A 23925-nucleotide genomic window follows, 5' to 3' on the forward strand; every position below is an offset into this window, starting at 1 on the left:
GTGGTGAGACACTGGCACAGGTTGTCCCAGGGAGGTTGTGGCTGCCCCATCCCTGGAGGTGTTCAAAAGTCAGGTTGGATGGAGCCTTGAGCAGTCTGGTCTGATGGGAGGTGTCCCTGCCCATGGCCGGGGGGTTGGAACTGGATGATCTTTGAGATCCCTTCCAACCCAAACCATTCTAGGATTCTATAGTGTAAAAGCAAAACCATTGTCCATGGCCAAGGTCCCTAGGCAGCGCTCAATGCATTTTACTATGTTACTTCTCAGATGTTGTGTTCCAACAATAGCAAAGGAAATGTTAGCGTAGCCTGGGCACGCTCCCACTCACCCAGTGACCTTGGCGAGCACCTCAGGTAAGGAACAGCGTATCTGAAAGAGGGAAAACCAGTGGCCCAAACCAACACATGGTGTTGCCAGCCATTGCAACCTGTGTTACAGAGCCTGAACCCAAAGCAGACCCCAACCACCACCTCCAGCGGTGGCAAATCTGACCTCCTGTCCTCAGGACCCCTTGCTCCTGGGACCCCCTGACCCTGAGCCTTCCAGCCCGGGACCCACGAGCCTCCCGGCCATGGGTACCCCTTGACCCCAGGAGCCTAGACCCTCCTGGCCACAAGACACCCTCCCCCCGAGCCTCCTCTTCCCAGGATCCCCAAAACCCCCAGCCATAGAACCCCCCTGTCGTGGGGCCCCCAAGCCTGCTGGCCACAAGACCCCTTGGTCTCAGGACCTGCTCTCCCGGGGACCCCCTCCCCTGCGGAACCCCCAGCCTCCTGCCCCCAGGACCCTCTGCTCCAGGGACCCTCGAGCCTATGCTCCCAGGACCCCCTGTTCCTGGGATCCTGCCGAAACTAATTTTCCTGGGATCCCCCTGCCCCCAGGACCCCCTGCCCCAGGAACCCACTAGCCCCCTGGCTACAAGACCCCCTGCCCCCAGGGTACCCTCCCCTCCTGACCACAGAACACCCCTGTCCTGGGGACCCCCTTGCCCTTAGGATTCTCTGCTCCTGGGGACCCCTATTCCTCCTGGCTACAAACCCCCCTGCATCAGGGACCCCCGTACCCTGGGACCCCCTTCCCTCCTGGCTTCAGAACCCCCTGTCCTGGAGACCCCTTCCCCCCGGGATTTCCTGCTCCCAGGGAAACCCCCCTCCCCTCATGGCTGTGGAACCCCCTGTCCTGGTGACCCCCTCCCCTTGGGAACCCTCGGGACCCTCTGCCCCTGGGAACCCTCCCCTCCTGGCTGTGGGACGCCCTGTCCTGGGGATCCCCTCTCCCCCATAATTATCTGCTCCGGGGACTCTTCCACTTCTCCCCCCACCTCCGCTACGAGACCCCTCTGTCCCTGGGACCTCCTCCCCCAGACTCCCTCCCCTCCCGACCGCGGGACCCCCTGCCCGCGGGACCCCCGAGACTCCCGGCTGCGAGACCTCCTCCCCCGGGATTCCCTGTTCCCGGGGACCCCCCCCGGCTGCAAGACCCCCCTGCACCAGGGACCCCCTCCCTCCCCGGCTGTGGGACCCCCTACACCCAAGACCCCCCCTGCCCCTGGGACCTCCTCCCCTTGGGGAACCCCTGCTCCCGGAGACCCCCCCCTGCACCGGGGACCCCCCTGGCTTTGGGACCTCCTCCTCCCGGAAACCCCCGCCCCCCCGCCCTTGGGACTCCCTCCTCTCCCGACTGCCGGACCCCTCGTCCTGGGGACCGCCTCCCCAGGGGATTCCCTGCTCCCAGGAACCCCCACCCCGTCCCGGCTGAAAAAACAGGGACCCCAGAGCCACCCGGCTGCAGGACCCCCCGCCTTTGGGACCTCCTCCCCTTGGAGACCCCCTTCTCCCGGGGACCCCCACCCTCTCCAGCTGCAACCCCCCCGTTCCCCGTCCCGGCTGCGGGACCCCCCCTGCCCTTGGGACCTCCTCCCCTTGGACACCCCCTGCTCCCGGCTGCAAGCCCCCCTGTCCCCGGGACCTCCTACCTCTGGAGACCCCCGAGCCTCTGGGCTGCGAGCCTCCCTGCCCTTGAGACCTCCTCCTCCCCCGGGCCCCCCGTTCCCTCCCGGCTGCGGGACCCCCCGGTGCCGGTCCCGGCGCGGGGCCGTGCGGTGCGGGCAGCCCTGCGGGCCGGGGCGGGGCGGCGGTGCCCGGCCCCGCTGATGTCAGCCGGGACGGGGGAGGAGGAGGAGGGGAAGGGAGGAGAAGGAGAAAGGAGGAGGAGGAGGAGGGCGGGGGGGGAGAGAGACAAGCCGCCCGTGTTCCGGGTCGGGAATGCGCGGCGGCTGCGCCCGGTGCCCCGCGATGCTGCGGGGAGGGCAGCGCCTCGGCTCGGAGCTCTAACGGGGGGAAAAAAAATCGCTTTAGACAACTAGGACAGGGGGTCCCGGGAGGCTCGGGGGTCCCGGGGGTGAATTCCCTCCTCGCGCCCCCCCCTCTCCTCCCCCAGCTCCCACCCCATTGTTCTCCCGGGGCCGCCGCGCTCGCCCCGGGGATCGCATCGCTGGATGCGGGTTTGCAGCCGCCGGCTCGCCGGGACCCGAGCCGGGGCAGCGGGGAGGAGGAAGAGGAGGAGGAGGAGGAGGAAGGGGTTGTGAGCCGTGGCAGCCCCCCGGCATCCCGTTTCCCCCCCGCTCCGTCCTCCCCCGGGCAATGTTCCACTGTATCCCGCTGTGGCGGTGCAACCGCCATGTGGAGTCCATCGACAAGCGGCACTGCTCGCTGGCAGCCGTGCCCGAGGAGATCTACCGCTACAGCCGCAGCCTGGAGGAGCTCCTGCTGGACGCCAACCAGCTCCGAGAGCTGCCCAAGGTGAGAGGGGAGCGGCGAGTGGTCCAGCCCCGCCGCAGCCCGCGGGATGCAGGCAGCACCGGAGCATCGTGGCATAGTTTGGGTTGGAAGGGACTTCAGAGTCGGTTAAGCAAGGGTTAATGCATTTAGTTCCAACTCATCCCTAGGCTGGAAAAGACCTTTGAGGTCATCAAGCCCAACCGTACCTTTCTACTACTAAACCATATCCCTAAGCATCGTGTTTACGCTTGATCATGTTTCCAAAGGATTGTAGGGATAGGACGGGGGGGCAGTGAGCATGAACTGGAGAGGGGCAGATTTAAACCAGACATAAGGGAGAATTTCTTAGCTATGAGGGTGGTGAGGCACTGGCACAGGTTGTCCAGAGAAGTTGTGGCTGCCCCATCCCTGGAAGCATTCAAGGCCAGGTTGGATGGGGCTTTGAGCAGCCTGCTCTGGTGGGAGGTGTCCAGGCCGGCCCATGGCAGGGGGGTTGGAACTGGATGGGCTTTGAGGTCCATTCCAACCCAAACTATTCTATGATTCTGTGATTCACCCATCTTTTAAATGCCTCCAGGGATGGGGACTCCACCACCTCCCTGGGCAGCCTCTGCCAGTGCCCGAGAACCCTTTCGGTGAAGAATCTTTTCCTAATGTCCAATCTGAACCTCCCCATGTGTAACTTGAGGCCACAAGGTGAGGCACCCCGGCGGGATGCACCTCCAGGCTGTGGGGATGGGGTACTGTTCCCAGGGCCGTCAGCCTGTGGTTGGAACCCTGGGATTTAGAGGAGGAAGCCTGTGTCTCAGATTAGCGTTTGGCGTTTTGCAGTAGTTTTGACGGTAAATAAAAGTAGTTTTTTCACGGACAAAAACCTGGAGATGTGCATGTCTTACTGCATCTTGCAGGACTGTTTGGAGGGCAGAGGGGTTAGGGTTGGAGTCACAGGATGTGAATTTATGTTGTGATTAACGTCCACGTCATTGGAATTACGAGACCTTGGAGGGTGTTAAACCCTCCCCTTTCTCCCCCTTTCCGTAGATCCTATCTGCTCTGTACATGTGGAAAAACAACCCCAAACACTCTAGCAGGCAACAGCGTTCCCGTTTCTGCCTTCCACTCCTGGAAACTTCGTCATGCAAAGCACGAGAGACGAATAAGCTTTTTGTTTTTCTCTGTGCTGGGTCCCACACAGTTGTTACTGTTCTGCCTCTTGCACGTAACACGTAGTCAGATTTTTGTGCGTGATACTTTTTTGGTAGTGTTGTCTAAGGTGAATTCCCTTTCAATTCAACGTGGTTTTGAGACAGTGAGGTGGTTACCTGCCAGCATGACTTGCCGGCTGGCACTTGCTGATTTTTGCTAGAGAAACTTCATGAGAGTAATTCCAGCAAGGCACTGTTTCACTCCATGGATACAGAGCGAGTGGGAGGCGCGATCGACTTTTGGCTGGATGAACCAAGGACGTTTTTCAGTGTTTCCTCTTTCAGCTTTGGACACCTCAGAAGCCCTTATGTGTTTGTGGTTGGTAGAGCTTGACACTGGAGGGGAACTGTTACCTTGAAGCTGTAACTTAAAAGTGTGCGAACTCTTATTAGCTAAAAATCCAAGAAACTGAACTCACTAGCCAGAGAAATTTTCAAAAGCACCTTTGTTTCTACCTGAATCAAAGTTTTTCTGTTTATACCAAAACTTAAACAGTCTTACTCTTCTTTTTTTTTTTTTTTTCTTTTTTAAACTCAATTCTCTCACATAAACTGAGTTTTTTTTTTTTTCACTTTAGGGAGTAAGAGGTAATTGTTACGGTAGACAAGTTTTCCTGTAGATAGCAGTAAAAGCGTTCAGTTGAACTGACATACTAAATTTGGCTTTTTCTTTTGAAAATCCTAGGTGCAGGTTTGCATGCTGTTGTGACTGAGCTTTTTATGCTTCTGAAGTAGAGCAAAACTGGTTTACATAGCCGCTGTCTGGGTGCTATTTTTACTTCTAGCAGTTTCTACTGGCTTTGTGCACAGATTAGACTTGGGAGTCTCTTTCTGTACTACACTTTTCTTCTTATTGTTGGCTTTCAGGCTCGTACACTTCTTATTGCAGAGGTATTGAATGTGCTTGTGGTTGAAATCACATTGAGACCTGTGACTCCTTGTTATGAAAAATAAGAAATCCCCCCCCCCCAAACAGGTGGCTGTGTACAAATGTGGACTACGAATGTACATGTTTGTAGTTCATGGTATTATATCCTATTTATTTCTGTAAATAGAGTGCAACTGTTCATTGTTTCTCTTCTTCATTGAATTGTAATGTGTGAAATAGCCTTTTTAATCTTTTTTGAAATAGCCTTTGTGATGGCTTCTTCCCTTTGCTTATATATGAGTACCTATTAAGTCCCATAAATGTAAAAGATAGTTGAGGGGATAAGGAAAAAAAAAAAACAAAACAGCCCAGACTCTTTGGCATTGCAGTGGAATTGAGCAAAAGTTGAAGTTGGAAAGATATTTTTTTTTATGTGCATGGATCAGATTACAGGAGTGCCTAAATATACTGTAGGAATACATTTGTGGGTTTTTAGCTGGACTAGGAGGAATCTGATGAAATACAACCGCAGGAACATACTTGTAGTATCTGTCCTGAGTACTTCGTGCCTTGTCAGCAATGCAGGAAGGCATTTTTATTAGGTCTTGTTGTATGGACCTATGAACTTTCTGTGTCAGTTCCTTATTAATGTTTTCCCATAAATGGAGTTTAGTGCCATCATCTCAACTAAGTGTTGACTCTGAAGGGGTTTCAGGTACAAAAATATAGCTGGAGTCCTGGATGTGAAAGTAACCTATTCAAGTTGGAAACTGATGGGAAGAGCCCTGTTTACATTTCTACCAAGAAAGAGTTTCAAAAATTCTACCGTAAGAAACTGGTTCAGGAGAATAGTGGAAGATCTCTCTGTAGGAGGTAGCTATAGGGTACACTGTTCATTCCTCTTTACATTAAAAGAGCAGTGTTGATGCAAAGTACAGATACAGAATTGGAAATATCTGCAAAAAGCTAGGATACACCATTCCTTCTTGCAAAGAAAACACGTGGGAAATCGTTAGGGCATATAATGAACAAACTGTTAGGTCAGCATAGACCTTAGTGGTCGCTACGCCCTTAATCTAATGTAATGCATTATATTACTTTGCCTCCATTAAGTTTCTTCTCTATGTGCATAAAGGCAGTGGCAAAATCAGATTGGTTTTGGGCTGAACAAGTCACGAGGCTTGTTTAACTCTCAGTGCCTGGTTAGTTAGATGTTTTCCTAGACTTGATGAAGTCCTGAAGTTCACAGTGATCTGTAATGATTCCTGGTGAATCATCTGTGGGCTGTGCTGATGCCATAATATATCCTGTAACACTGCTAAGGTGTTTGTGTCATTGAGATGGTTGTGATCCTCCTCAGAGAATCGCTGCCATAAATTCTTGGGGTGAAATACCAAAGAAGAATCACCCTGTAGACCCCGTGACTTGCAGCTGAAGTTGCAGTAGTTGGGTGGAAGAGAAAACCTCAACTCTGCTGTCCCAAGCTTCGTGCCATGCACTAGTAGCTCAGACCTCATCTTCTCAGTGTGGTCTGGAATGGCTATTGCAGCAGGTAGGAGGTATTGTAATACTTCTCTGAAACCAAGATAATGTTGGTGAGTTCTTCTCCTGGTTTTGCCATGTGGCAGGTCTGAGACACCCATGATGGTTTTATCTCCAGACATCTTTCCTTCCACTTGCACAACTTTTTTCATCCCTTCAAACGTAAAGCTTTCTGAGGCAGATAAAAATCAGCAAGTGACATGTTGGAATATGTCAACTTGCTGGACTTTTCTCAAGTAGATGGGGTATCTTGTGTTGGATGCACACGCTTCCCCCCTTCTCCCCTGCTTCTCCCTGCCCCAGTTCCTATTAAGTAGCGATGAAAAGTGTTCTTTGGTTGGTTTGCTCCACTGCAGCAGTGAAAGAATATACTCTAATATACCCTAAAACCTCAATTTTCTGTTACAGAAGTAGTCTTGGGCTTTGTTTAATCTGCAGTCTTTGCTAGCATAGCTAAATCCTTTATTATTTTAGAGGACAGTAAAGCATGGCATAGGTTAGGATGTTACTGAAAAGAAAAAAAAACCCAAACACATAGAAAAATCCTCTCAAAAGAAAGAAGATAAACTAAAATATTGCTGTAGGTCTCGAATTGAAAAGGACTAGCAGGAAGACCCAGCCTACATTGTACATTATGAGAATCATCTGAGAGGTCCTGAGGAAAGGAGAAATAAGAAATACACTTGAAATATTTTGAAAGAATTATTTTGTTGGTTTTACTTTTGTTGTATTGGTTGACCAAAATGTAATATAGAATTCTACTAGGGGAGAGGGGTAGGAAGGGTTCATCTGGAAACTATGTGAAAAGACATGTCCAGGAAACAGAGGGAGATGTCTATGCCACCCCCCGCCTTATTTCCACTGGTGTCTTTTTTTGCTCCCTTGTGAATTAATGCATATGTGGACCAGGAAAATAATACGATAACTCGTTTTTGCTAGTTCCCATTTCCCTACAACTATGCTTTTCTTCCTAAGCTGGCCCTGTCAGCCTCTCAGGAATACAAGTTAATCATTTTTGTTTGCACAGCAGTTTACAAATACCCTTTTACACAGGGATCCTTTTGGTTTTCCGAGTCGCTACCCTCATTCTTTCCCCAGGTCTCCTTAACTGCTTTGCTGGATCCCTGGCTTTCTTCTTCCTGCCCTTCCCTGATTACGTGATGGAGAACTAATGTGGACGGTGCCCTTTCTCTGGTGATACCACTGGTGTCTCAGATTCTTTGCCCCACATGTTCCCACATTTACCCACCCTCCCCCTTGGTTGATGTCCCAGGATCTTGGTCAGCTCTGCCTTGTGTTTCTGATTCTTTGCTTCCTCTCCTGTCCCTTCTGTGCTGGATTCTTCACTGCCCATTTGCTTTCTTTCCTTTACACTCGGCTCTTTCTTCTTCCTTTCTGCTGCCTCCCAGGTTCCCTCTTCTGCAGGATGAACCAGCCTGGTGGGATGTGCTTGAGGAACAGGCTATGTACTGTCAAACTGCTGGTGGTTTTCCACAGCGTTGAGGTCTCTTTAGCCTTTCTTGGCAGATGTGGCTGATTTCCCACAGAACAGCAATTTCTAGTTGTCAGCGTGCTTCTCGCCACTTCTGCTTTACGAGGCAAATTAAAGAGCTGCACCCTTCAGTCTCAAAAGGAAGGGCTTTGTATTGGGCTGGTAGAAGAGTGTGGCCCTTAACTCCCTTAAATAATTCCTTCTCCTGTGCTGGATCCTATGTGCCTTCTGTTGAATCATAGAATCACCAGGTTGGAAAGGACCCACTGGATCATCGAGTCCTACTGATTTGATTGGAAAAAATCAGAATGTGTGGTCAACAGTGTACACAGAGTGACTTAAAAATGTAATTTGTGTCTTTTTTCTTTCTAAACTTGGAGCATTTTTATTTTCCTTAGGAGTGAAAACTTGAAGGCTGTTCCTACTCAAGCTGTAATGTGTAGCATATCATTTGCTGCATGTCAAAAACTATACTTTACCAAAGAGTAGGCTTTCTGGCAAACTGCTTTGATAGAAGAAAATAACACGTTCTGCACGATGCATTTCAATGGCTTCTCTAATGAAAAGCATCAGATAAAAATAAAATGCTTTCACTTCTATAGATTAGCCTGTAGCTGATTAAATGTTGTTTCCTACTTCTACGTTACAATTTAAAGGCCAATACATCCTGTCAACTTCATTTCTTTGTGGATGGAATTGGCGGTACAAAACTGGAGCTCTGCATATTCTTTTCCCCACTATTTTATTAAAAAAAAATAGGTTTTTTAAAGAACATTTGAATGCAGTATTATATTTCGGCTATTATATTAAATCACTAGTGTTCTTTGTGTTAGTGGGTGGTGGGAATAGCTTTGAACTCTTGTTTTGTTTCTGTTTTGTCTTGTTCCTGCTCAGTTCTTTTACTCAAAGGATAAAGACCACTTACTTTCCTGTGAGACTTTTTGCAGATGTTGCTTAAGCTTAAGAGTCAGCTGAACTTCTTTTTCTGGGGGGGGATGATTTTAATGTAGTGTTTATAAACCTAACCTGACGCAATTCTGAATCATTTCACTTCTCTCTTTGGGGTTACAGGTTGTATCTGTCATCTGTATTTTTTCTTCGTGGTTTTATATGCTAAAGGTACTCTGTAGAGTTATTTGACTGAAGCAAGACCCCTTCCCTGGGAGACCTGGTTAAACTCTGGCCTTCTCCTGTGCCTCAGTTTCTATGTTGGAGAAGCTGATGGTGTTCTCCTGCTTGTCATTCAGCTTAGGCAGTGCCTGTATCTCTTTATTATGTGTGGTGTTGAAATCCATGGTGCTGTTGTCATACTGAAATCTTGTGAAAGCTCCTCAAGAAAAAAAGTCTCCCTGTTCTTTCCATACCACACCTCTTTCTCAGGAAAAAACCCACCACTTCTTAGACTAAATTTCACTGGTTTTACCATTTTACTGGTTTTTCCTCATGTGGGTCTTGGACCACTGTAGTGTCTGCTGGAAGGACAACGTAACAAGGCATAAGCAGTCCTGGAGTTTTCTGGAGTGCGTTGGTGACTTTGTAGCTCAGGTGATTGTGGAGTCAGTGGGCAAAGGAGCTCTGTTGGACCTCATAAGCAGGAAAGGACAGGTGGAGAAGTGAAGGTCAAGGTTGCCTTGGCTGTAGTGACGGTGAGATGGTGGAGTTCAGGATTCTACGGGGAGAGAACACGGCAAAAAGAAGCAAAACAGCCATGACTGCAGGAAACAGACTTTGGTGTGTTCAGGATCTTGGAGAGGATTGATAAGAAACATGTTTATGCTGCCATGCAGAGTGGCGCTCACAGGCTGGAGAAGCAGGCAAAGAGGAATCTTGTGAAGCTCAGTAAGGAGAAATACAAAGCTGTGCATATGCCTGGGGAGGAATAACCTCATCCTCCAGTACACAGTGGGGACCAACCATCTGGAAAGAAGATTTGCAAAAAGAAAAACAGCCCCTGAGTGACCTTGTGGACCAGTTGACCGTGAGCCGGTAATACTCCCTCATGGCAGAGAAGGCTAATGGTATTGTGGGCTGCGTTAGGAAAAGCATTGCTAGCAGGTGCTCTTTCTCCTTTGGCCAGCGGTGGGGGAAACACACCTGAAGCGCTGTGTCCAGTGCTGGGCTTCCCAGAAGAAGAGTTGTGGACATACTAGACTGGGTCCTGCAAAGAGACGCAAAGGTGATTAAGTGCCTGAAGCATCTGTCAAGTGAGAAGAAGGTGAAAGGGCTGGAAAATTTAGCCTTGAGAAGAAAAAAGTGCAGGAGATCTTACTGGTGTATAAAAATACCTGATGAGAGGCTGTAGAGAAGAAACAGCAAAGCTCTTCTCAGTGGCAGTCCTTGGTATTACAAAAGGCAGTGGGCACAAAATGGAGCAGGGAATTTAATCTGAAATAAGAGAACGCTTGTATTGTAAGGGTGGTCAAACACTGGCACAGGTTCCTTGGAGAAGTTGTAGTGACTTCATCTTTGGACATGCTCAAAGCTTGACTAAACATGGTCCCAGGTGATCTGCTCTAGGTGTCCATGCTTTGAGCAGGGAGGCTGGACTACATCATCTCCAGAGGTCCCTTCCAACTTCAGCTCTTCTATGATTCTATATAGGGCATATCAAGTATGTTACTGGTCTTTATCTTTGATAGTTTTAATGATGCAAATAGAATTGTTGTGTTTTTCGCTGTTTATTCACCTTCAAAGACTTAATGGCATTGTACTTTAAACATAGATAGTGTTACAATGTTTTTGCGCATCTTGCTTTAGATCCTTGAAGAAATACCACTACACAATTTGAACAAGCATGTCCTTCTAGTTAATACCAGAGAGAACTTTGTCACGGTGTGAAGCTGAAGTAGACTAAATGCGCACAGTGAAGGTAGTTTTACTTTCTGAACACCTGTGCAACTTCACAGCTGAAGTGTCTTGAGAATACTTACCTTTGTAAAAACTTTTTCTGAGTATAGTCACTCCTGGTGTGCATCGCATGCTTGAATTATTAAAATAAATAACGGCTTGTAGAGAAGCGACATCGGATTCTTATATTAGCATCCCTCTAAATATAAAACACTGCATTGAAGGCTCCAAATAAGTTAATTGCCAGATAAAGATCTCTAGTTTTTCTGCTAGCTTCCAGATTCTTCTGTTGTATTGCTTAAGACTTGAAGAAAGCCTTTTGACATCAAATTTGAAGGACCACAGCCTGATAGGAGCAGAGGGAGATCTTAGTCTGGTGTCCCCTTTTTAGTCTGACTTCCCTGTTGGTGTCCAGACAATCATTCAGAAGATTTTGAAGTCTGCTTTGTTTGAAATATTTTCTAATAGCAGTTCTTTTTTTTTGTAGTCCCAACATCCTCCCAAGTAACAGCTGAGTTGTAGTAAATTGGTAGCATCCCCTTCTTCATACGATAAGACAAGCTTTGTGGGTGGAGATTATGCATCTGTAGCTCTAAAATAAATTTTATTATTGTACAGAGAGTTATTTTTCTAATTATATCAGTTGGTCTAAAGGAAGATGTTACCTCCTGCCAACAATCTTGTATACTGGACAAATGCATGCTACAAATTCATTAGTGAGATTAAATGTGGGGTTTTTTTTGTTTCTCCAAATGGCAAATGCATTTAACTGCAATGAATCTGCATTTCGTTGTGGCAGATGTTGTCTGGACTCTCCTGAAGGCAGAGATATTCCTCTCACCACTGTATTCTACTGGCTATGGCATCAAGTGCTTATTTACCTTTGCTTCCTCTGCTTAATTGACATAAAAGAGAAAGTAAGTCCTTGTGTGCCAGGAAACAGTACGAGGCAACCTGTTCCATGGTAGGGCAGCGTTTTGGTTCAGTGCTGCAGCCTGTAAGCTTTTGTTCATTCTTTAAAACTAATGGTAAGAGCTGAGAGTAGGACCCGCAGCTGGCCCATCCTTGACAGTGGTTCTAAAAATGGTAGATGCTTTGAAAATAGCAGCCAGAAATGGAGTGGGTAGATGTTGAATGCCAGCTTCAGTGAGGCATTGATTATCGTTTTTGCTTTTTCTCCTGTAGACCCTTCCCTCACAGCCCTTCTGCCTGGCTAAGCCTTCCTACCGGGCTTTAAAGCATCCACTGACAGGGGAGATAGCAATTGCAGCATCTGGTTCAGTTTAGGGATGTGCCCGTGAACTGTGGTCTTTCATTAATATTTTCTCTTGTCGTGAAATCTAGTAATTTTATTAGTGTTTAGGGTGGATTCCTGCTTGAATGTCTGGCTCTATGCCATCTTCCATTCAAGATGACAAACTTGGTGTTAGGATGCTGCAAGACCAAAGTACAGTGCATATTCTACAGGTGTGGTTTGGGTGTGTGAAACGATCTTTCATCGTGCCAAAAAACTTCAGTGGTTCCCATTTTGCCATGAAATGTGTGAACACAGAATTGGAGACCTCAGCTGTGTGAAGCAGTTGACCATTTGCTGGCTTGCCACCTAGCAAGCGTGCAGAGGTCTTCATACCACAATCCATCACCAGCTGCTGCTGCGTTTTATCATGGTTTGAGAGGAAATCCAGTGGCTGCTTCCAGTAACACTTTGATAGAGCCATCAACTGCATGATGACTCTTCTGTGCTGCATGTCAATTAGCCCCTGCTGTCAGTAATCTTTTCAGTATCTCACTTAGTATTTTCTTTGAATATTAAAGTGTGTTTGGCCCAAAGGAACACAGGGGATTCACATTTGTGAAACCCGGTTGCCCTCACCAACTGTTCCTGCTCACAGGTGAAAGCAGGTGGAGTGACTTGAGGGATCTTGATCTGGATATCAAGTTTTGTGGGAGATGCCGCGCTGATAGATTCCATACTTGACTTTACTGGAGTCTGCTGGGAGCTTATTACACACTTCATGAATCCTGAGTAGGATCTAGCTTCCTCGATGTTTCATTGTGCAACTAGTAAGGATGGATGCGCATCCAGAGGAAGGTGTCTGCTTTCAGAGCTCTTGCCGGTTTTCCTTAGTACTCCTACTTGTGCTACCAGTGAGTTTCTCTGGGATGGATTTTAAGATGTTGACATACAGGATTGCATCCTAGAAAGAGTTTTTTGATTACAAGTTAGTTGTGTTTTTTGACTCAGGGTGCCTTGTGGCTTGAGTGAAGGGCAAAGTGTGTTAGAGCTTGCCCGAAGTGTGGCTGTGCTGCTGATTGGCTCCAGGCCGGTGTGACCAGTGATTGACTTTGGAGTAGAAGCAGTGGTTGAAATCCCACCAGTTGGTTAGTGTAGGGCATGGAAATGACCTATCCCATACTGGAGAGGGGCAGATTTAGACTGGACATTAGGAAGAATTTCTTCCCCATGAGAGTGGTGAGACACTGGCCCAGGTTGCCCAGGGAAGCTGTGGCTGCCCCATCCCTGGAGGTGTTCAAGGCCAGGTTGGGTGGGCCTTGGGCAGCCTGATCCAGTGGGATGTCCCTGCCCATGGCAGGGGGGTTGGAACTGGATGATCTTTAAGGTCCCTTCTAACCCAAACCCTATGATTCTTTGATTCTATCCTCTTGGAATCCTTAGCATTTAGTGTCCCCTGTGGGTGGTCTTTAAGAGTTGACTGTTGATGACTTCTTAAAAAGGAGGTGGGGAAGGAATGAGGAGAAACTTGCACTTCCCTTTCCGCCTTGGTCAAAATGGTTTGGCTTCCCTTGCTCTCTTGCTGAAGCCGTGCAATCGTGCAGACAAAATCCCTAAACCTCTAGGGATCAAAAGCAAGTGATTCTGTAGTCTAGTGATTGGAGACCTTCTTGGAGAGACTGAAGAGTGTTGTGTCAGCCGTGCTGTGAGGTTATTTCAGGGATTAGATGCCTTATCTTGTTCAAAGATTCACTTACCAAACCCAAATTGCAGCTTCTGCTTGTGTTTGCCTGAAGAAAAACCTTATTCCGAGGTCTTTCTGAGGCAGAATAAACAGGGTGGGGGAAGGATTGATTGTAATTTCTCTTATCTGGTGACTGAAGGAGAACACAGAGCTGGTGAATGGAAGTGAACAAATGGAGCGAAGGCTTCACCCCACTGATTTTTATTTACGTTATAGGGAAGAAAATGGAGCCCGAAGGAAGATTTGAAGCAGGAGTGCAATTAGGAATTAAACTATGTTTAAATTAACTGTGTCTTGCTTTTGAATTCTAAAGCACGGGTGTCCTTTAGCTGGTCAGTTATGGTTTTGGAAAAGGGATGAAATAGACAGTGTTTAAGAAACAGGACCTAGGAATGGTCCTGTTGTCTTGGTAGAGCATTTAATTCCTGTTGAATATCATACTGTAATTTCCTGAAGAAGCTTTAAAAGCTGAGGCAGTGTGCATATGTTGAAAACTTGACATAAAAGCAAGTACTCACAAATTTTCAAGCTTGTCAGTAACAGCTCAAGTGCCTACATCAAAAGAAACCCCAAACCAAAACAACGTACGCTTTCTATCCTGTGTCACTATAACCCTGAAACTGGAGTTAATTTGCAGTTTTCTTCTTTCTCAGCTTCTCATTCTAATTTCTGCTGCTCACGCTGGGCCGTCTTGAAAATTAGGCAGTGGATTTCATAAAGCTTCTCATTTTAATTCTCTCTGCTGCTAGTAGTAGCCTTTTTATAGAAACATTTTCCTTAACACAGTAAGCATTTAGTTATGGTACCTCTGCCAAATGGGTTTACAGTGTGACAAGCCTTTAGCCCTAGAAGGGCTCTAGCAGTGCGATATTGCTCTTCCCCTTAAAAAGCATTAGCTGCAAGTGTGTCTTCATGCCCTCCTGTGTTTTTATTTCAATTGCCTTTTGTTTTCATCTATTTCCATTTTTTTTTCTACCAGGAAGGGTGCTGAAGCATTCAGGGAAGGTTCTCAGGCATGAATGGTTTTTGTTGCAGGAGTGAACCACTGAAAGAAAGCCAGAGGTGTGTTGTTTTGGCCACTTTTGCAGAAGAAAACTTTGAGTTTTATCAGTCCTACTTGTTTGGCTTAATTTTATTTCTGGAATTGAGTGCCAGTTGTAGTGGTATTTTTTTTTTTTTCAAGTATAAAAAATGAGGACTGAGGAATTGCACTGTCTGTTAATACTTTTTAGTGAGTCATGCACTTATCTCTTATTTTTTTTTCTTCCGTTGGCTGACATCGACCCAATTTTGTCAGAATTAAGTTTTTTAAAAACCATGTGGTTGGGTGAAGGAGAGAGACCTGGCTAATTTTCCAGTGCGAGAAGGGCTCTATTCAAGATGTGCGCCCTTAGAAAATCCGTTTAAGAGAAACCCCTATAAATTCTTTGATAGCGGGAGAAGCAGCTTCAATTGAAAGTTGGGAATTGCTGCTAAATAGAAAGTTGTAGGCTTCTTTAGTGCTGATGCTCATGGAATTAGTCGTCTCATTGAAGCACTATTAATTAGGCTGGCTAAACTAAGCAGCATTAAAAGTGTTGCCAAGATACTCGCAGAGATGTTGGGTCTGCAATCAAAACCTGCTATTACAGCATCCTGGGTTGATGTGCCGCTCTGGCCAGCGGCCCCATTGCTCTTCTGGTTCATGTCAGAGCTTTTCAAGTAGAGGCTCAACTGTATCTGATATATTGAATTAGGAACATGTTTCTGGTTGGTATATATTTAAGAGATTACAGATATTTTTATATACATACACATTTTTACATTTTTTGAACTCTATTCAATGAGCTTTTAATTCTCTTTTCTTCCCTGTGGTCTTTTTGACAGGTAAAATAAATGTGGCCAAAAGGAGGGGCTTCCCTCTCCGGTAATGCTTTAGAGCACTAATGATGTTCCTTGGATAAAGGAAGAATAGTTACTGAAATGAGTGTAGGAAGTACTAAGCATGCTAGAGTGATTAAGTTCTGTAGTTTAAAGGAAAAAACCCAAACAAGAAGTTCAAAGAAATGCCATTCACGTAACTGCAGTTTCTGATTTTATCTAGGAAATGGTATTGTTCATTAAAAATTGTTATGCAGACTAGAAATAAAGCTCCCAGTTCATTTTTCTTTTTATGTAATCAGTTAAAGAAACAGGAATACCCTTACATATTGCCTAATTTTGTTTGTTGCACACATGTGCTCTGCACACTTAATAAATATTTACAACACAGTGACACTTGGTGCTGTGAGGACCTTCAAACCTTCCCTAGGGGTGCCCGGCTATTAATAAGTTGCTTTTTCATGTTCCTCCCATCTCTTAACCATGTTCCTCCTGTCTTTTCTCACTTGCCATTCTAGAGCATCTCTGGCAAGGACAACTGTTTTTTTTTATGAGATTTGTAGTAGAACATCAATATTTGTAACCGTCGCATAATTTAGCAGCTACGCACTGGCTGAGGAATACTTTTTGGCAAAGTATTAATTTGGAATGGTGTTAGGACAGATTGGGATCTCTGCTGTGGAGCGTACTCCTGCTGTGCTTTCACAAAAGTATCTTTAAGTGGCTTTCTAAGCTTCTGATGGATTCTTGGTTTAGTCATAGTAATAAAAATTTAGCCGAAGGAATGCATTTGGTTTAAAAGATAAGAAAATGTTAATAATATAAAAATGCAGATATGGATCCTGTGGAGACAAAGGATTAGAAACACACTTGTGAAAATATAAATATATATCACAGTTAAAATAGAAACCCATTCCTATTTTAATTGTAATATTTGTTTTTAGGGAGCTAGAAATGTGGCATTGTAAAGTTTTTTAAATCTCCCTCTCTCAAATTAAACTCTGTTATCAAAGGCCTTCAATACTCGTTGGGGGAATGAGTGCCATTCTGACTCAAAACATGCCTTTGCATTTGAGCATTAAGGTTTCGTGCATCTTTTGACTGCTGGGTGTTTATTAACTTTTTAAAGCTCTATCTTTTTTATTTCCTAGAAGGAACCCATGGTTTTTATTGGGAAAACACATTAATTTCAGTTGTGTTTCATTTTTTTCTGTGAGAAGGAACAACAATGTGTATTGAAATATTGGTGCTGAGGTAACAAGACTTTGCACCGATTTATGATCTTGGGCATAAGATGCTCAAACTAAGAGTGAAAACCTGTCTCATAATGCAGATTCATAAGACTCTGTTTTCACTCTTTTTCCTGGTGGTATGTTTGTCTTACTGCCTGTTGATGGAAGATGGAAACAAATGACATACAGAGCACGCACTCCAGCACCCAAAAAAAAGTAAAATAATAATTAAGAAAAAAAAAAGTTGCCAATTTCCAAGAAAGGACTGCAGATGATTACATGTGAGTAGATGTCCAAAACTTGCTAACATCTTCCTGTTGCCCTGAGAGGCAAAACCCATGAGGGTACAGGCATGCAAATGTGCTGCAAGTGGGTGAGGTTCTGACTGCTGGGCAAAAAGTCCAGTCAGTTATGGTCAAGACGACTTCTACATAAATCCTCACTGTTTGCAGTTGCTCGTTGAGAGGCCTGTCTGGAAGAGAGGAGAGCTGTGGTGAGATAAGGGCTGTCCAGCTTTCCTAGGGATGCCTACTTATTAATAGTATTAATATGTATTAATATACATTAATATTAATATATACATATTGCATACATATTAATATTATGTATTGATAGACCTTAATATTAATACATATTAACAATATTAATTAATATATTAATAAGTGATATAGTAATGTATCAATTAATACATTAGTAAACATAATAATAATAATATTAATAAGTATCAATATATTAATACATATTACTAGTATTAATATGTATTAATGTATATATTAATCAGTTTTTAATAACCATTTTGTCTTTCAGTCACCAGCTGCTCCTAGTGACTTGCAGCTTGGTCTCTCTTCTTTGATGGTTGGTTTTGTCTTGGGGGCTGCCAGAGCTTCTCAGCCCCCAGGTGGGAGTCAGGGAGAGTTAGCATCCTGCTTGCGTTGCATGCCCATGTCCTCACCATGGATAAAGGGCTGGAATGGGTACCTCTTCAAGCTGAGAAGACCTGGAATTGTGCGTATCCTCCCAGCTTTCATTAGTCCTTCTGAAACTGGGTCATGGAGCAGAGGATGTATAAGGCTTGAAAGCAAGCCTTCCCAAGGGAGGCTGGCTGGGTAACCTACTTGGTTGTGGCACTTACTGGTGAAGAAGACCTTGGCAGCCCCTCTCCGGCTTTTCTGGATCACCCTTTAGAAGTGTCTCTCTGTATTAATTTTCTAATGAGTCCCGATGTGCGATTAGGATGCTTTTAATTACCCTGCTGGGTGAGCTCACCCTATTGATGATTTTGAAGCGGGTGCTGTGGATTTTGCCAGGGTCTGTCTACTCTCATCATTAATGGATAGCTTTACAGGTGGCTTTTTTGAAAGATAAAATTTTCATTTTAGGTAAAACACAGATTGTAGTCTGCATGAAAGTCTGCAAAAGTAAAACAAAATGTTCATTCTGATGCAGTTCTGAGGGAGTTCTGCATAACAAATTTTAAGCAATAACTTCAATTAGCTCAAATTTTGAGAGTGACTTTCAGTTATTAGTTAGTATTTATCATGCTTATGTGTGAGTTATGCGAATACTTTCTGACATGGAGTTTTTTTCTTTCTTTTAGCCTTTCTTCCAACTTGTGAAGTTACGGAAGCTTGGACTCAGCGATAATGAAATCCAGCGGCTCCCTCCAGAAATAGCGAATTTCATGCAGCTGGTGGAACTTGATTTGTCTCGAAACGGTAAGCTCCAGTGTTAATTTGCTTGATTTTGTACTGTCCTATGACATGGTCTTTTAAACTGGGTTAGTAGGGTTTTTCTGTCTCTGAAGTTGCTATCTGTGCACTGCAGAATGCTCTTCCATGTAATTCATGGATTCGCCTGTAGTTCTACATGGAGGGGAGGGAAAGAACAGAGGAGAGCTGATGGTGGAAATATGGTAATAAGATAATGCTTGACTGTAGTTCTCCTTTTCTGAGAGCCTGCTTTACTTTCCAGTTTAAAGAATGCCTTGCATCTTACTTCTATATATGTATCTGTCGCAGTGTTGATTTCTTTCCCAAAGCTCTCTGAAATATCTACCATTTAAGAAAAAAATACCAAACCCAAAACAACAGAAGTTGAAAGAAAAAAGCTCCTTTCTGTCAGAAAAAAAAAAGGTGGCCAATGGGTTAGAAGTCCAAGTCCTTATCTCTGCTCTCCTCTTTACCTGTGATTAGCTGAAGGCAGAGTGCTGGTATTTCTGGTTGTACTGCTGGAAGCAGCAGCGGTCTGTCTGTCACCTGCAGAGATAAATTCAGAAAGGAATGTTTGGAGAAACTGTCTTTTAAAAGTCTTGTTGGAAACCAAGTTATCATTCGGTTGTAATGTTCGCTGCTTCTATTTTCCTGAGCTGTGATGGAGTGAAAACATTTTTTTTTTTCTTGTGTCTTGGTGAACTTACCAGTTCTGCGAGAAGTTTAGGGGCTGGTGGGTCACCTTTATGAGCAGCCTTATGACCCAGTGATCTAGAAACAGCAAATCTGTGTTACCAAATTAGAGCAGCTGTCAGCTATTTTTGCTTCCTTGTAAGCAGTGGATATACACAAAATGCTCTGTGAGGTGTGATGGATGGGGTTGGAGAGAGCAAGGTTGCATAACCTTGTAAATAATCAAGGGCTATAACAGAATATTCAAAAGAAGAAATAGTGCAATAGGAAGCCTTTTTTTCTTTACAGTTTAGCATCACATTGACCCTTTGCCACTGAAGAATATTCAGTGGCCACTTTGCCTTCCTGTAGCTATCTGAAATTTGCATCTTTGGTGCTTTTAATGCCATCTTTATCTGATAATATAATTGATGAAGCATAATGAGCCTCCAGGCATTTGCTGAAATATTTCTGTGAACCATATAATTGTATGCACATTTACAAATCCTTGTAAGAGAAGAAAACAGGAAAAAACCAAATCTGAGCTACAAAACCCACATTAGTTAAAAAATTTTAGAAATACACACACATTAATTGACACAGCGTGTTGGTTACTGACTTTGGCTGTGTTGAGTGCTGTCTGTGACAGACCTTGTACAAAAGGAAACACTCTGGCTTAGTAATTCTCTTTGCAAATGAATAACTAGCTGCAAAAGAACTGATGGATCAGAGCCATGTGAACTCTTGTCGGCCTGACTTGGAAGTTGCCTTGAGAGCTCAACTGTAACGAGAACAGATGGTGTGAACATTTATGGTTGGGAACATGCATGCGTGCCATTAGAAGTTACTGCAGTGTTTTTTCAAGCGATGGGTTGGACTAGTGCAGGTGGCAGGGAGCAGTTGCTTTCCTATATTCAAGGTTCTGTGTTAATCACCCGTTTTATTGCATTACTTTCTCTTCTCTGTCGTTCATTGCAGAAGGTGACTGATACTGCTTCCTTTTGCTTAATCGTATCAAAGTCATTGCTTGACTTGACTCTTGAAATGAAAAACGCACTGTGCGAGGTGATGCAGGGAGGTCACGGCAGAAGATCGCTGATGTTACTTTCTGCTGTTTGGTCATGTTGTGGTTGTCTCACAACTCCTCAAATTAAAAGGCAAAACACACGCCATCTGGGATGCTGAAGGGGAAATTCTCACATCAGATTTTTGAGATTTGCAGTGTTTTCCTTTCTTAGCTTTGTATTTTGAACACTATGTCAGATTCTCAACCTGCCGAAGGTTTCTCCTGTTCAGTGGTTTGCACTCCATTATTTTTTGTTTTTCTAACTACCAAGTACTTAGAAAAAAAAAATAGGAACTCTTTGTATTACTTTCAGGCAGAGAAAAATAGCTCAGCTTTTCAAAATGCAGTCTGCTGCATGAATAGGAAAGTGTGATGGTGACATCTGAACTTGGGAAATAAGAGATCATTGTTCTGTGGTTTTTTTTTTGTTTTAGCTGTCTGATTTGGTGCACTAATTGCTTTCAGTTCTGCCCATTCTGTTTCCTCAAGAGCTTAAAAATGCAAATATAAATTCATTTAATGTTCTGTCTAAAGGAACAGCCCTTTATATTTTAACCTTTCATCACAGGGGGAGGAGGAAAGGGCTTGAATAAACAAAGTACTTCAGTTTCCCTCATAATGAAATGGTAACCTGTCTTCCTTTCTCATACTTTCTGATCCTTTGGTCATATGATCTTTGAGTTTCCATGAGATGGTGGGTGTATCGTATGGCTGGATGTGGATGCACTGCCAGGCTGTGGTGGCCAGCAATCTCAAAAATTTTCAAGCAGACGTAAACTTGATGCTCCTGTGATTTTGAGTGTATGTGAGAGAAGACTGGGGAGAGTAAGATGCTCTGCCTTAATAGTGCAGAAGGAGAAGGATTTGGGGAAGGCTGGGAGCCATGTATTATTAATTTTTTCCTGGATTATTTGCATGTTGATGCTATTTCTTATTCCTCTGCAGGACCATGTGTTTATGCAGATTTCCTAGGAAGCATCCCCACTGTGCTTTTGTAGTCTGGCTGAGGCTGTTGTTTGAGCAAAGGTTGAATGGATAAATCAGGGATGGAAATATCAGGGCAGGGAAGCTGTGCTAAGAAAACAGCATAATGATGGTGAACACTTTGAAGGTTATTTGGCAGCGCAGTTTATCTCTGCCCCTTGGTCTTAGGTTGTTCAAAAAGCTGTTGTACTAGTGCTGAGGCTAAAGAAAACAGACTTGTAGGATTTCAACAGTGGATGCCTCACCTTTTGAGTTGTTGGCAAAGCATGTCTGAGACTCGGAGTATTCCATGTAGCATCTTCTGAGATAGATGCTCAACAGCTATGTGTCTGAAACTACTGCTGGTTCCCTCAGACTGCCCAAGCTTGGGTAAGTCTTTTCCTGGATTCTCGTATTGCTGGTGAATTCTGCAAGGACACTGGCTTGCTGAAGTGTCCTTGTTCGATGTCCTTGAACTTTAGGTAGGACTCCCGTGCTTTGCGTTGAGTTTCAGCACAAGTCTTTGCTCTGCATGGTAGAGGAGAGGTTCTGCTCTAGGCACAATGAGAAGCACCTGCGTGGTATTTGTTTTCCTACAGCACTTGGAAACTCTCCGGGAAGTCTCAAAAGATTCTGTGATTTGGAAAAGAAGTACAATCTCCAAAGCAAGAAAGAGGTGCTCTCTTTCTTTTTTCTGTGTTTTTTTCCTTGCACCTTGGCTGGCACTTCATTAAGCTTCCGTCTCTCACACAATGAAGGCAACTTGTTTAAGAACCCTGGGAATTGTTGCAGGCCACTGCCCATACTGCTCATCCCGCAGAGGTTTCCTCCAGTGAATCCCTCCCCCCTTTTCTTCTGTGCAAGCCCTGGAGGCTGAATTCTTAGAGCTTAGGGCCCTGCCACCCCAGATTAATTAAAATGTTAATGGCTTTTCTTGTTCTGTAGCTTCTTCCAGACAGGAGGAGTAATGCATAAAGTTTCTGTAGTTAATGTAATGCATGCTGGTATTTGGGATTATGTATGCTATGTAGGTGCGCTGTGTCCTTGCAGTCATGGGACATTCCTTTTAGTATCCTCTTCTTCAAGAAGAAGGTTTTTTGTTTGCCTTTGACAAGTATTAAATCCTGCAGATTCCGTCAATATGCTGTTGTCACGATATTGCACGCTCTTTATAATGCCCTGAAGATGTTAATTTAATTTTATTTGAAAGAAATTGCTACACCTCCCCCCCTTAACAGGTGTTGAAGCCTGTATTTTTTTTGGGTTTTTTTTTTTAATGTCCTGTACCTTTTCCAGCCTTTGACAGATTGTCAGCAGCTCGTTTTATTCAGCTCTTTTAGGATAAGAAGAAAATCACTGTGAGCTTTCACGCTGGGTATTGGGCATTGGGGTGGCTTTGATACCCTTCTCAGCTGTAGGAGTGCTGTTTGAACCACCCCACTGTCTACCTCCTTCTCAGATGAGGACTAATTGCTTATATAGAGGCTGAGCCTCTTGCACTTCCGTGTCTGCCTAAGGGTTGCTGCGTCTCTGTGATAAAAGCTTGGTCGACTTCTCTGCTGCTACTCTTCTTGTTTCGATTGAACATATCTACCAAGGGCTTGGTCATGCAAGCCCATAGCATCAATATAGTTGCTGTCTACTGGCAGATTTGTGCTGTCTGATTTGCGCTGTAGCGGTTCTCTGTAGCCAACAGCAGATAAGGGGATTCAAATCAACTGTTCCTCCATGGAAGTACTCTGTATCTTATGGCTTGGTCTTGCATCTGAGCCCCGAGTCTCCCAAAGAGTGGAAAAGATGCAAGTGTGCATGCAGTGAGAGAATTAAATGGGTTTTGATAATTTCATAGATGGATTATATTTGTGGAACTGAGATCTGTTACTTTGTGAACTGAGGAGCGATGGATTTGCTGTGGCATCTACTGAAGAAATCTGTGTGGGCAGATTTTGTTAAGCCATGTTTGACTCTGCATGATGCTTGATACCAAAATCTCCACGTGGTTCTTTATTTTGATATCTGATAAGAATAGTGTACACATTAGGCAACTGTAGAGATGGATTCTAGCTACGTGATATATTAGTTGTTACCCATTTCTGCAGTTTCTGGTTAAACTGAGCTGATGACTGTATTGGTAACGCAGTTATACTGGGCATAAATGTTGTGACATCAGAATATTGTCATTACAAAATCCTCTCCCAACACAGATGTCACATGGTAAATATGCTGTCATTTATGTGAAAATAATTACAGATTTCACAAAACCTAAATAAGCTACTTCAGGAATACCCTAACGGTAGAGATGGTTCTTTGGAAGCATCTCAATAGTTACGACACTGTGGTGTAAGGAGAGAGCTGCTGCTATGCAAGGTTGATGGTCTGAGCAATGTCCAAGATTTTGTAGGTCAGTCTTCGGCAGCTTTAGGCCAGTACCCGAAATGCTCCATGAGCCTTATTTTTTACCTTTTCCTTGCTTCTAAAATGGATTATACTTGCAGATGTAGTAATTTTCATTCTGTTTTGTCTTCCGTTATCAGGGTACTTCCAGAAATCAACAGCGATGGTATTTAACTGTTCTACTTTCAGTTGCAGGCGGTTTGATATTACAACTTTTTATTTGAAGCGTTTATTCTCTTTAGCTGCTTTACAGCTTAATTAGAAGTTTTTTTAGAGATCTTAGTCATCCTTAGGATACCGCATTCATTCTGTATTGT

General features: G+C 44.6%; 1 protein-coding gene across 4 annotated transcripts in view; it reads left to right on the forward strand.

Annotated features, from left to right (window-relative positions):
* The first annotated feature begins 2249 nt into the window (after positions 1–2249).
* Positions 2250–23925, forward strand: part of LRRC1 (leucine rich repeat containing 1) — a 103423-nt gene continuing 81747 nt past the window's right edge. The window contains exons 1-2 of one of the 4 annotated variants that reach the window (XM_054060890.1): positions 2250–2801; positions 18402–18519. In XM_054060890.1, the coding sequence (XP_053916865.1) occupies positions 2643–2801; positions 18402–18519 (277 nt within the window). In that variant the 5' untranslated portion in view covers positions 2250–2642. The remainder of the gene's footprint in view (positions 2802–18401; positions 18520–23925) is intronic. The other 3 variants (XM_054060888.1, XM_054060889.1, XM_009567780.2) reach the window with 3 other exon arrangements.

The sequence above is a fragment of the Cuculus canorus genome, chromosome 3 (genome assembly GCF_017976375.1).
Source record: "Cuculus canorus isolate bCucCan1 chromosome 3, bCucCan1.pri, whole genome shotgun sequence".
Taxonomy (NCBI): Eukaryota; Metazoa; Chordata; class Aves; order Cuculiformes; family Cuculidae; genus Cuculus; species Cuculus canorus.